The following is a 14,643-nucleotide window of genomic DNA, read 5'->3' as shown; positions in this document are numbered from 1 at the left end:
ATGAATCAACATGACCTCGTATATTAAGGGCAAACACAGCAGAGTGGTTATTGCCACAGCTGAAGAGCGGACTGTGGACCAGGAGCTAAGGTCAAGGTCAATCAAGTGAAGTATGAATTGTAGCCCTGCTTCCCAATGTACACATGGAGGCGAATATGCATAATCAGAATAACGGATAAAACTGTATGACTTCTCAATAACTTTCTCTTCTAAACAGCTCGAATCAGGTCGTCAAGCTGCAACTCTTCCGGTGCATGGTAACTATAACAGCCGAAGGAAGAATAAGGGCTGAGATACATCCAAGTTGTCCACGTCTAGACACAAACAATCGATATACTGAAGTTTGGTTCAACCCTTCTCGTCAGTACGCTCACACCTTAACCATTGCGCTATTTCGAGCTCAACCATGGGGGAAGAAAAGGAATGCATTTTGAAAGAGCAGAATGCCGCTGAATGAGGGAGTAACAAAAATTAGCAGAGGAGTACACTAAAATCCCAGTGCAATTTAGCCAAAAAAACAAGTAGATATTTTCCTATCACTAAGAGAGACAATGAACCTCTGAAATTAGATTAATCGACTGTTCCAGCGGCGAATAAAAGACAGCGCTTTGTTGTGAAGAGACAGACTTCAAGATCAAGATTATCAGTCTTGTCCAATCCTATCTGAAACAAATTAAAACTGAAGGGAGACAGATGAAAAATGTTAGAGTTGTTTGCCAGTAAGAAACCTTTCCTCCTCTAGCTTCGAGAAAATTAATTCGGTGGAGGGGAAAAAAGCGCACTGTTTGGATGGCCAGGTGAACGACGTTCAAGAATCCCTGTCCACAGCTCGCAGCTCAGCGGCGCATTGGATTTCGCTGAAAAGATGGAAATAAGAGTCCTACAGGGAACTCAAGAGGTTGAAGGTATCCATTTGAGTTAACCGGGATTAGTAGGATTCGGCTTTCCGACACAGTTGCAAATTGAATAAGGAGCAATGCACTCCTGAGTCACGTATTTGAGAGCCTGTTGGGGAGGCTCTGCTTGCGTCCTTCCAGAAATCCAACTAAGGTAGCCCTTTCAAGTGACTTTTAGGCAGATACCGAAACACTCTGGAAAACACCTCAAAAAACAGAAAATGACCATAAATTCCATTGAAAAACTCCTGATGAGGTTAATTTGCAAAATTCAGGTCAAATCTATCTTCCGCAATATCAGCTAACATCGAGCTGACGTGTGTTGTCCACTAAGAAATGCTTCGATGTCTTGATAGTCGGACAAACCGATTCCTCAGACAACCTCCACATCCGGGCTACACATTCACCTGAGGAACACTCCAAACAAGCGCTCCATTCGATTCGACCTCTCAATTGTAACACGCAAATGAGACACTTTTGGACGTCTGTTTGATTTTGAATAATCGATGGGCGCGTTGTGATAAGCAGTGAATAAACTCCCCACTAACTAAAGCAATGTGTCAAAGTCGTAAACTGCTCAGCCGTTCAGCTGACGGGTGCCATGACAGCTCTACTACACGAATCCGAATGATAAGCACTCAGCTAGGAATGAACTCGTCGAGTACCGCAAAGTTAGAGGTCATACTCAGCTAAACCATGAATCGGACCGATGCATCGAAGGCAACAAAAACACATTGTAGGGGCAAAGTGACGCCATCATTCTAATCTAAACATAAAAAGACGTCACAAACGGACCCTCACCATTAGAGGTAAACAGGTCCATTGTGAAATCCACCCCTATCAAGTCGAGCGTGTCTGTGTTGTACATGCAATAATGACCGAATATATAACCGACAGCAACCGTCGCGAGCTCGTCTACCTAGGTATGTCCCCTGGGTCAGGTTGCACGGATCGGTTAAAGGTCCCTTCCCAACCAATAAAATGTTTCCACTTTGGTCAGATTATGGTGAAATAACAACGTTGATATAAGGAGACTCAATGTTCGACGCCTCAACCGCTTCTAAAGGTCAACAGCAGTAACCAAAACGTCGAGGGACACACCTCAGTATGTCCAGATCATGTGGTTCCACCACAATCCAGGCGAACTAAATGCTCTACACAAGCTCAATCTTTTTTACTTAAACCGCACCGAAGTTCGCGCGGTATTCTCAAACTGATCAACAATGTCTACGCTTTACTTCACTGCATTGCATAATTGCGACCAGAAGGTTCGACCATTCCACACAATGATAAGAGGCGCTTCCTATTAGGATAATGCCAGGTATTTCGCTGCGCTTTGAAGGTTGCTAATTTACAGATCCAAGAGCCCATCGCATGATTGGACTTGCTTATCGGGTGGACTCCTGTATATCTCATTGTTAACTGGTCTCTTGGCTAGACGGCACATCAGAGGCAATTTTGAACAGGAAAGTAATCAACGTGGTAAGCAGCAGCATGCGACGGTTACCTACCTGGCTCTGGTAGAGTGACGTGGAATGTTGTTTCCAGCATGGTTTCAGTAACCCGTTGATACTGGTCTAAAAATTCATCAGGTACACCGTTACGATGCAGTTTCGCTAGCAAATTGACCTCAGGACGCTGTTTTCCAAAACGAATATCCACAGATACCGGTGGTGGGGTTCGACTACCACTGACTCCACGATTCCACTCATCTTTTGCTGTCACGCTGATGACACCATCGGTGTGGCTCGGTTCCAAAGCGTAGTAGTAAACATGTGGCCAGGCAGGACCCCAATTTGCGTCGTGACAAGTTGGATACGGATGACTATCCACGGCCGGTCTATCACAGATTATCTTGTATTCGCAGGCAGCACGGAAGGTACTCTCTCGGTCAACCGTAAGGTTGGAAAGTTCCTTCAGAGAAATTGAGAAAATGGATTATCAACATGATCATTTTCTGCGAATATGGACTGACAGGGCACTCAGAAGGAAGATGTACTGATAAACTCATTGAACAGTTGGTCAGGTTCCAAACTCTGACATTTGTACCTTATCTGAGTCTCCTAGCAAGTCCAGGACGCTGAACAAACAATAGTGCAATCAAAGATAGAATTCTTAACTGGAGGATTCACCACTACCCACGACCACTTAGTATGATGAAAACAAACGACGGTTGTACATGATATGGCTTCAGTGACACTACCAACTATGTACGACAACGCTAACTAGAGTAACATGGCTGTGCGTGAACAGGATACAATTACCGGCAGGATCAAAGAGAAACTGGTTGGTTTAGGTATGTACATGAAAATGTGGATTTAGTTAGTACGGCTAACCCGTTAATTTCGAGGTCAACGCTCTGTTCGCTACCAAGCAAAGAATCAGTTGCTCACTCGAGTAGCTAAGAACGAACAAAGAACATTAGACATTGCTTGTGAGGAAAGGAGCTACACAGATCACTGTCACTGTCTTAAAGTCAAAACGTTAAGATGGTTTAAGACAGTTCGGATTTTTGAAGCCGATTATGAGCGCATTTATTTCCTGTCAAACTTATGGGACACCTATAGTGAACGGCCTGATGTGTGCGGCATTTAAACTCTCAGTAACAAAAACAGTTCAATGTGGGAAGGACATCGCTCGTCATGTGGACTCATTAAAGAAAATATAAGAAAGTGCTCATCCGAAAAGTAGACACGGACAACTAATCGACTACAATACTGTGCGGCAAAGATACCTCGGTAATGTGATGATCGCAAAAATCATACTTTTGGCGAATGAAGCACGGATCAATCTCTGGTGCGTGCCCAAGTACACGCCGTACTTGAAAAGCCATTTCATCATGGACCACGACGAAACTCGCTCGAACTAGGTGTAAGAAAACTGAACTATGAAACTGCATCGGAATTTTTCGAAGTAATCGTGCGAAAGCCCACTCAGCTAGGGAGTCCGAATATAAGCACATATTCAAACAGCATCTGAGAACACAATTGGAGTAAAGCGAGAACGACTACAAGATTGGTTTGGTGAAAGGATTCATCGATATCTGCCTTGGTTCAATAGTCAATCGACCCGTCAATTTGTTAGTTTTAACCGTGTACCATAGGCACATTGGTTCCAGCTACTACGGTTTCGATGACGGTAAAGCGGGGGTGTTGGATGTATAGCCAAGATTGGGGGCGATGGCATGCTCAGTTAGTTAGGGAAGAGAGTAGCTATGCATTGAGAGTGATAGCTTTGGTGCACGAGCTCCACTGACTGCGCGACCGGACCGTTTCTGTCAGCGCGATTAACCATTGCTGAGTTGAGTTCCGGTGTTCCCAGCCAGGGAGGTGGCAATTGTTGCGCTCACTCCGTTTACTGGTTATGTTCCCATACTTCGTCGCCATGTCATACACTGTCACCTCTCGGTCGCTTACAGTCAGCAAAGTCCTGGGCAAAAAGAGCTCTGTGGGGCATAGGGTCTTCTGGTACACCACTATACTATTTGGCATTCATCAGAAAGCCGGCAGAGTACGCATAAATACGCGCATGCTTACTGCTAATTATCCAGCCTATGTTCCTCTCGCATTTTTTTGAAGTTTGGAGTCGCGAGTTTCGGGTCAATACAAGAATTCACGGCCTTTTCGTTCGGTGAGCAGAGGATTTATGAATAACTGAGATAATAATTTGCGACGACGGTTGTGCAGTAGACGGTTAGTTGGACTGCGACTCAAGTGGTCTGGGCCGGACTCACCAGCAGCTTCGTTGGGTGTTACAAATCATCATCATCGACGGCATGACGGCACGATGCTTACAACATGATTAGTTGTAAGTGTCGTGGTTGTACGTGGGTTGGGGTACTGTCAGAGCGCCCGTACCTAGACAGAAAGGCAAGTGTTACAAAACGGACGAATGTCTCCACTTGCTCCGGTTAATCTTCTTTCTTCAGCTTGTTAGTTGAACCAGGCCTCACAGCTGGACTTCTGGCATATTACGGCATGTCGAATCGTATTTTGACCATGGCAAAGCGGAATTGGTTTCCAAAAGTTTATTGGCTGAATGAAGCTACGGGGTGAATGCACGGTGAGAAAGGCCGAAAATGTTGATTCCATGGATGGCCTGCTTAATTAATACTCAATGCCTTTCGGCGGATGTGAAAGTTAATGTTGATAGTGTAGCAGCGAGTTCGTTTTCGAAAGACATTGTAGGAAGTGACAGCGATAACCGAGTCACATTGATTCTCACTGGTTTGTTTGTTTCGTTTCAGCAGAAAAGTTTGCATAGTTTGGCACAATGCGTGAGCAGATTTCAAACAAGTGCCCCAGTACAAACCAGTCCATAAAATTTTCTCAGCAGCAACTGAAAGCCATGTGATCAAGCTGCATCGTGTAGAAGGTAGGCGTCAGTTTGCACGGAGGTGTTTAAGGTGCCAGAAGTTTGAACTAGCAAGAAAAATATGGGGATACGCACACAAGGTAAGCTACTGGCTGTCGGAATCGGTTCGAGTTCGCATCAAGGCAATGAGGGGACCCTCAGATTGGGCTTCAGCAAATGTTAGAAGGCCGAATCGCGCATTCAGGTCTATAGCAAATATCGGTACTGAGGTTTCCTGATAACAAGCCAAGAAGTTGATTGGAAATCATACTTGATCCACCGGTCCGTGTGTGGGGACGATGAAAAGAAAACGTTCGTTATCCCAATATGCATTAGCATTGGAATACCGCAATACCATGGTAGCACACAGTTTACTGTTGACCAGTATCCATTCCAAGATAATATAAAATAATTGCTCAACTGTAACCCCTTTCGGTGCCTGGCTACGATGCTGTCCGAATGAAGTACGAGGGCTGGGATACTGCGAAGTCATCCGAGTCTAGACAAGTATGGTCGAGATGTTGGGGTTGGGTTCGAACCGGTCAGTAGGTTCGCACTTAGCCCTTGAGTTATCTCGAACTTGGTGTTCAGACCTAGTTGTCCGAATGAAGAGGGCTGGGATACTGCGAAGTCATCCGAGTCTAGACAAGTATGGTCGAGATGTTGGGGTTGGGTTCGAACCGGTCAGTAGGTTCGCACTTAGCCCTTGAGTTATCTCGAACTTGGTGTTCAGACCTAGTTGGTTGTGCCGCTCCGCAAGCGGAGAGCTCAGCATCCTTCAGGGTTGTGGACAGTAACTTCGAGTGACAGCAAAAACTTGTTAACCCAAATAAACTTCATTAGGTGGTGCTTCAAACCAAGGTCCAAGGCCAGTTGAAGTGTGTAGATCTTGCACGCTCCTGAAGAGTGCAACGAGAAGCGACGACGAAAAAGCGCGTGATCTGAATCCACATGGATGTTCCAGGGCGAGTAAGTCAATAATTGACCCACATCACCTACTGTTTATGGCAATGTGGTCTATCTGTGTTGGAGATTGCCTCGCATAAGGCGAGAACTATATCATCAAGCGGCTTCGTTTGTTTCGGAAGTTAGTACTGTGCAGGAAAAGTCCGCTGTCACCACATAACTGCAGCAGGCATCCGACGTTGTCCGTATTTCTCGATTCCAGCCCAAAACGACCACCCAATTGAGTTGTGGTTCGAATATGGAGCACGTTAGTGGAGAAGCTGAATGGGGTTACACAGCCGGGTAGTCAATGAACAACCAATATCAACATATATTTCCTAGTCAGGGCTGTTTGTTTGGGTTGACAAACGTACGAACGCTGAAGTAGGCCAGTTTGGAAGTATTAAACGGAGGAAATTGATGTGTGTATTTTGTACATGACGAGGCAAATGTGCAAATTATCTCAGAGACGTGGGACGCACAAGGAAGTTTACAGTAATTAATACTGTTTACTAAAAATGGACACGTAGAAATGGTGAGAATAATGGGCTTGTTATCCCGTTATAACAGTTCTTTGTGTAGAGCGGGGAAATCACAGCAGAACAGATTCATTCAGAGTATAAAGACAGAAGATATACTCTTATGGGGACATACAACGCCTTCGTGGAAAGCGAACAGAAGCAATGATAATAAGGAATGAAAAACGATAGCTAAATTCTGGATATCCAAGAACCACCGTAAATGTTCAACGGGCACACATACCAGAATGCAGCGATTCTAAATTAAAACCATTCATCTGTAGAACCTGTTTGGTGTATAGCTGTTGTGTAACCCTAATGAATATGAAGGCCGAGAAGCTGCCAGGTAGCTAAGGCCCAGCTCGGAGCAGCCGAAGACTGCATAAAGATAAGAAAAAGACGAGCTATGTAGTTCCCATGCCCCAAATAGCAGACGCCCAGAATGTAATAAGAATGTGTAATTGGTACTTACTTGGGCATAAATGGTCAAATAGTATACACCAGAAGCCGGAAGTCGAAAATAGAAATTAAGCCTGTCTTTCGTAGTTTCTTGCAAGACGAAATTTTTCAAATCGACATCCAGAGAGGGAATGCTGTCAGACAGTTCCGAAGGGTTAGTTGAAAGTTGCTCCGGGTGAGGATGACCAGAACTGTTGGTCAAATACTGTAATTTGTAGGTGAATCCGCCAGGACGCCAGAACCCAAGAACCATTCTCAAGAGACCATCGCGAGTGAAAACGACTCCATGGTGTTGTTCCAAAAAGTCAATAGCACATTTGAAGAATTGGGACTTGGTTAAAGGGAGATTTTCAAACTGAGAAAGCGTCAGTGGGACAGGTAACAGCTGCCAACAGGGATCTTCTGGGAAATGGCTGTAGACAGCCTACGGCAGAGAGGAGTGGACAAGATATGAGTTGAAACAATGGAGGGATATGTAAACAAACTGTCTAGATCACAAGATGATCACAAAATTTTTACGCAATACCGACATTCGTGAAAATAAAAAAACATCGTGTAATCTAGGATTCGAACCCATCATTTAAAAGCAGTTATACAATTGCTCTAAGAAAGTTTACTTTTCTGAACTTTCCATTTCTATATAGATAATGCTGGCAGCCTCAGGTCAGTAATGTCAGTCACGAACGTAGAAGAGTATGAAGAATAATTCACAAACACAAACAAATTACCATTAATAGGGACTATCATACTGTAACGCAATTGACTATTTCTTCACCTTCTCGTGGCTGTCCTCAGAAAGATGCGTCCGCTCCAATGATGAATCGAATGTCTAGCACCCACAAACACCGAAAAATGGTGTTATCCAGTCTCGTTCAGAGTGCGGTTCTGCAGACAGTTTCAGAACCCACAGCAGTACCCGGTTTTCAAACGTCTCCAAGAGAAGCACTGTCGTTTTGAACACAATAGTGATATGAACAGTTAGACATCTGGCTCCAAAGAAAACGCCCTAAACAGTGTATAGAGTACTGCTGTGTCGTGACAGCATTTTCGTCCCGAAGAGACGGGATCTCACCGTAGCGTGACGAATTTTGCACCTCCACGACTCATTGAGCTATAATAGGCGTCCGTGCGACATTCAGTCTCCCATACCAGGTTGGTCAATGGTTAGAAGTCTGACGAACAGTCTCTTGGTCCTCCAGGTTGGGGGCGACTTGTTTCGTAGAAACGGTGGTGTATCCGCATTTCCCGCCAAAGACTGCTGTCTTGTGGTCAGGCTTTTCAGCCAAAGTTTTCGGCTTAGAAGCCTAATCATCTTCCTCTTTAAGTCTAGGCACCTTGGCGGCATCCCAGCCCACATACAACCATGACAATTACAGATAACCACACACTTATGCCACATCAGCCGTCGCGTGGTGCCATCAGCCGGATCGTCTTACTCGCTTGTCAGGATGCGCAAAGACATGGAAAAAGTACACGTGCAGAGAGTGACGCATCCCCAAGGTCACAATCGGTACGACACGTCCGGAAAGCAGATGCGTCGGCGGAGCTCACTAAACACGGCTTAGCAACATAAGACCAGTGGAGTGGGCCTGAAATTATTCACGACCGGAACGCCGCCATTGGCTGTACAGAACGAACAAGTGAACGACCATATTTGGCCATTTAGTCATCCTACGCAGAAGCTCTGTATGATTTGCCCTGACAATACAGTCGTGTCCCGGGGTCTCTGTCTTCTCCTTATCGCGTAGTCTGACAGGCTCAGTGCAGGCCACCCACGTTACAACATCGCTGCATACAGCAGGGCGGGTAAGCGAAAACAGGCTACTGCTGAGACCTCGCCTTTTTGCTTGATATGCTTTTTCGTTTCCCCTCCCCACTCCGTCTATAGCTTTAGCCTTGTAGGCCAAACAGCCAGGACGGATGAAACTGTTCGTCCTGCAACGGTTTTGCAACTAACATCTGTGCGTCATCCAACGCCGACGTTCTCAGGCATCTCGGAACCAATCGTCAAGCCTCGACGCCCAGACTGTCTGGCAGTCTTCAATATCCGCACTCTGAAACAAGCAGGACAACAAACTGCTCTTGCATTGATGTATGCTGTGTATGAGAAACAAGAACTCACGATGCAAGCTCAGTGGTTGAGCTAACCGCCCCATCTTTCCACTCCCTTCCGGCTACGCGCCTCTGGTGATCCAGAGGCATCAGGATGTGCATGGGTTAGTATCGTCCCAAGCTACCCGGCGGAAGTATCCTTGCTTGACTAGATACCTGTCGATAGTCGACACTGCGCGGTTCGTCTGGCAAGGGCTGTAGAGGAGTCTCGCAAGGAAGGAGTTGGTCGAGATGTGTTTATCGTGTCTGCTTATGACTCAAGTGACTGTAGCTCCGACACCGTCAAAGACAGATTTTACGACGTCCTGTTGCGGCGAGCTGTAAGCTCCGATATCGTTGTAGTTGCCGGAGATAAGAGCGAACAAGCGGACAGGCTTGGCGCATCTAAGACTTAATTACGAGATCGATATGGACAGGACTCGGTACGTACGGACAATGGGGAACGATTGCTTCATCTGTGTGCTGACTGTAGGCTGGTTTTATGCAGTACTAGCTTTCGAAATAGCCGAAGACGTCTGGCCACATGGTATCCCCCAACGACATGCCGACCATACTTAAATCGATCACATTGCCATCGGTTACTTATGGCGCGGATCAATCACTGACTGCCGGTCGTTTAGGAATAAATCTCTGGATTCCGACCACGCACTAGTCTAGTGTCGCTTATCTCTACGTTTTCCAAACCGCGCAAGATGCGGACAAATCGCCTGGCAACTGAGAGACTGGCAGATCCAGATGTTAGACGAATTTACGAGAATCGTCTTCTAGAGTATTTTCCAACTGCTCCATCATCACACGCGAATTCATACTAGGGCGAGACTGACACCTCATTGCACAGCGCATGTGGCACGACACTACCAGGCGCAACCAAGCACTGCATATCAAACCGAACAGTGGCACTTCTTGAATCTCGGAGAAATATCCTAACCGGTCCCGAACATTACTTGATGAGACGAATTATCAGATGTCAAGTGAAAGTGTGCATGCAAGCCGACATTGAAGTCTGGTGAACACGGAAAGCCAAGGAAGAGGCTTAGAAAGCCGGGAATGCCAGATAATTGCAGTTGATCCGTGCGACCGGTCTCCGGAAACATTCTGTAAGCGAAGCCATCAGGAATCGGAACGGAGCAACCAACTTGAGTAAACAACGCCCCGACCGTTAGGCAGAATACTTCAAACATTAGTTATCGTAGCCACTCATCTGGAGCCCACGGTTGACGTAGAACCCTGAACGGTGAACGCAGAACTCCCTACGGTCTCGGAGGTCTATGAACGCATATGATCCCTCAAACGGCACCGAGCTTCAGGTCTGGATGACTTCTCACCGCCATTGTTCAAAGATGGGGGTGAACTCCTAAGTCAGCAGTTGTCTGATCTGCCTGCCTGAATTTGGGGAGAGGATACCGTTCCAGACAACTGTGGAGAGTCGATGATAGTGATAGTTTCCAAAAAGAGTTTGTGGTGAGTGGGTATCCACAGGTGGGTTAAACTGACCCCGGTCGTAACAAAAACGTTGGCATACCTCATGTTTCGTCGTCTTATGCTGGCTCGTGAAACACTGACTCGAGAGCAGTAAGCGGGGCTCCGACCTCGCACAGGTGGCGTTGATCAAATCTTCACACTCCGTCAGGTACTAGAACAACGCCATATGTACGAACGACCCACAGTTTTAGTATTCCATGATTTCCGAGGCGCGTTCGACCAGGTTGACCACTCTGTTCTTCTTGACACGCGTGCCCACCAAGGAATGCCCCGGAAGTACGTGAACATAGTACGGTCTTCAATCAGTTGGAAAGCGCTTGGAACCGATTGGCTGGTCATTATTTTCGAAAACCTCAGGTTTACAATTTACCGATGGTTACCAAACATTTCCGAAAATAATATGTTATTCGTTTTCTCAGACTTCCGGACTTGTGAGTATATAGGGAGAGCTCTCCAAAAGCTTCCGTACACAAAGCAGTGTCCGTCATGGGTCCAGATCCTCTCCATTCCTATGTGAATTCGTGATCGATAAGATAATGAGACGAACGCTGAAAGGTCTTCAAAACCCCGGTGTTCAAATAGCCCGTGACGAAAACCTTGTAGATCTGTAATAGGCAGAGGACATTGTGCTCATCTTCGAAGAGGTGCAGGTGTTTTTGGACGAAACATCCAAAGTTCTCCCGTCCTTTGATATGCACTTTGCACCCACAAAGTGTAACGTCATGCTTCTGCACATGCAGTTACTGAACACACCACTTACAACTCAGGGATAGCCACCCGAAATTGTGGAGCACTTTGCGTACCTGAGAGCTGCATTAGTTCTGATTGTAGTGTGATAGACGGGGTCAGGCCACGAATCTGCAAGACCCGGGCCACGTTCGCTAATCTGAGACACCTATGGCGTCAAAGCGGTATGTCCCCGAATCTCAAAAGACGTGCGTATCAGGCCACAGTGCGAGAGGTTTGTTGTATGGCTGCGAGACCTGGTCTGTACGAGCAGCGGAATCCAGACCCCTTCAGTTGTTTAACAATCGTTGTCTCAGCATCATAGCTCGTGTGGGTTGGTGTTGGCGATTTCGTAACGAGGCAGTCAGCAAGCGAGTTTCCGGTTGTGCAACGGGGAATTTCATTGAAGAATGTGTCCAGCACCAGAAGCTGCGTAAGGCTATGTACTACGCATGCCGAAGAGAGTGGTGTTTTCCGTGCCCAATTCAGTGGAAGAAGCCAAGAGGAGGCTAACTCTTGACCTGGCAAAAGTGTATGAGAGGTTAAAAAAACGTTTCGGTGCTGTTGGTGCTACTCACCTTCCAGGATGGGGACTGAAATCCCCCTACACCTGGTTGGAGACGCTACAAGATATGGCTGCCAATCAATGCCGATGGTATTCTTGCTGTCAATTTTTATTCAGATTGCCTGAATGAGTATCTGGAGGTGTAGGTGCCTCGGAGTGATTGTAACAAACTAGCACTAAGTCCCTTACCCGTCGACTTTTATTCTATAATTCACAATAAGGCTTTGAAATAAATCATGGTTTTACCGCAGAGATGCATCAGTGTTGAACACTGATGTCATGCTGACGATGATGAAAAATTTACCCTATAAGACCAACGCACCATCAACGTTCGCCCTGAACACCATTGGTCGTACACTTCGAGTATGTACCGGTACATGTACAGTAGCTGTATTATGAAAATAAAGCTCCCCGTGAAAGTTGACTCCTAAATGTTTCGGTGGGACCTGAACCGCAGAACGTTGTTCTGGAGTGCACAATTTGAAAGCCACCCTTATTGTTTTGCTTGTTTATTCGACGTGTGTGACGAAGCACTGGTAAGTGAAACGAGCCAGCTTAGTCTGTCGGCCATCCGTTACTGTCGCAGAAGCTGGTTAGGTGTTTATGGTTGTAGTAAGGCTCGTCATTCAGGAATCTCAATGAAAGCGGAGAAAAGTAAGAGGCTCAATATGGGATAACTCAATCAAACCCCATGGGCCTGGGTAATTTGCTCGAACGGTTGTATCATCCAATGTCCCCCCCCCCAACCCCTTCCAACCATACAACCAAACGTTGCTAGATCATTTGATTGTCAGTTATATGAAGAATGCGTTTTATGCTCCCCGCTGACTACTAACAGCAAAAAACAACACCTTGCTAAATGCATGAGATCTTTGCCACATAGGAGCTTTCAACGTCAACACTGTACGTTGAATTGGCAGACAGGTGGTGCTCGCAGAGACCCTATACTCCATTGAAATTTGATGTATGCTGTGTCTCCAAAACAGGCATACGAGAGCCAAGCGTGGTCATGCATATCAGAACGTCAAGGACGAATGGAGGTCCTTCACGTTTCCGCCTTCACCTGTCCGGTGATCCAAAAGCGATGACTTGTGGAATATACGGCGTGGGCATTGCACACAGTCCCAAAGGTGAACGTGCTTTTCTGCATTGGATTCTAGTGAACCGTCGCCTTTGCACCGTCCGGTTGTTCAGCTTGATCAAACTCAATGCCTCTGAACATAAAAACGGTACCTGTTAGTAGTGTCGGCTTATGCCCCAACGGACTGCAGTTCTGATGTCAAGAAGGATACTTCATATCGAGGGCTAACCAGGCTGATTCGTTAAGCAACAGATACTGAGATTGTGATCTCTGCAGGCGATATGAATGTCCAAGTCGGTCGTCTGAGCTCCTTGAAATCCTGTCTAGGCGGTCGATTCGGAGTAGATGCTAGTTCCACAGACAACTGAGAGCGACCCACCCAGTTGTGTGCCGACCATGAACTGTTTCTGGCTAGTACGAACTTCCAGCACAAACGCTCGCATCGCGTATGCTGGCGGCCACTAACTGCAGATCAACCGAGGATCCAAATGGATCACGTAGCCATCAGTCACCGATGCAAAACTACATACACAACCTGATTCCGATCACGCCATGGTGCGTGTACGCCTGACGGTTCGTTTTGCTTCAGGCCCTCGCAAGTCAGCAAGGAGCATGCAAATGCACCGCCTTCCAGGAACTAGCATAGCTTGAAAGTATCGATCTGGACTGGCCCAACAACTCTCCACAGTAAACCAATACTGTGATGGTAGTGAGCACGTGGATGAAGCAAGGCAAAATTCGAAGGAGATATACTAGCGGCTGTCTGTGCTGTCTGTCCTACGTCCAAATGAGAGTTGGATATCGTCGAGATGGCTATCCATGATTGACGCCAGGAAAGCCATACCAGCAGGTAACGAATATGACGGCGCACTCAAACCATTCAAACGCCAAACCGTGAACCTGAGGAAAGACCAAGAACTCTGGTGGACACTGAAAGCCTGGGAGATGGAGAGGGCTTTTGCTACCGGAAACAGCCATTTCCTATATCAACTGATACGATCGACTACCCTAGGAAAACAATAGTAAGAAAAACTATGACAAAACGCGGCTCATCATCATCATCATCGACAGCATGAGGCACAGTGGGATCACGCGGTACCCATCCTGGAAGGCGAGTAGCACCGACAGCACCCAAGCGTTTCGTGATCTCCTTCATACTCCTCTGGCAGGTCATGGGTTGGCCACCTCTCTATTTACGCCACTTCGAATTGGGCATAGAAAACAGCACTCTCTTCGGCAAACGATGGTTCGGCATTCGTAACACATGTCCCAACCAACGCAGCTTCTAGTGCTGGACACATTCTTCAATGGAAGTAACACAACCGAAAAGGCGCTTCCTAACTGCCTCGTTACGGATTCGCCGACACCAACTCACACGAGCTATGGTTCTGAGACAACGATTGTCGAACACCTGAAGACGTCTCAGTTCTGCTGCTCGAATAGGCCAAGTCTCACAGCCATACAACAAAACAGCCCGTACTGTAGCTTGATACACACGTCCCTTCA

At 46.6% G+C, this 14,643-nt stretch overlaps 1 protein-coding gene across 1 annotated transcript in view; it reads right to left on the bottom strand.

Annotated features, from left to right (window-relative positions):
- T265_02193 (hypothetical protein) overlaps nucleotides 1-8,278 on the bottom strand; it is a gene marked incomplete at both ends in the record, with an annotated part of 73,156 nt that extends 64,878 nt beyond the window's left edge. Inside the window, 3 exons of the mRNA XM_009166381.1 lie at nucleotides 2,408-2,810; nucleotides 7,185-7,584; nucleotides 8,244-8,278. Of these exons, the coding sequence (XP_009164645.1) occupies nucleotides 2,408-2,810; nucleotides 7,185-7,584; nucleotides 8,244-8,278 (838 nt within the window). The remainder of the gene's footprint in view (nucleotides 1-2,407; nucleotides 2,811-7,184; nucleotides 7,585-8,243) is intronic.
- Nucleotides 8,279-14,643: the final 6,365 nt, after the last annotated feature.

Source organism: Opisthorchis viverrini (genome assembly GCF_000715545.1).
Source record: "Opisthorchis viverrini unplaced genomic scaffold opera_v5_27, whole genome shotgun sequence".
Lineage (NCBI taxonomy): Eukaryota > Metazoa > Platyhelminthes > Trematoda > Opisthorchiida > Opisthorchiidae > Opisthorchis > Opisthorchis viverrini.
The sequence above is the reverse complement of the archived record's forward strand: the minus strand, read 5'-3'. Positions and strand labels throughout refer to the sequence as shown.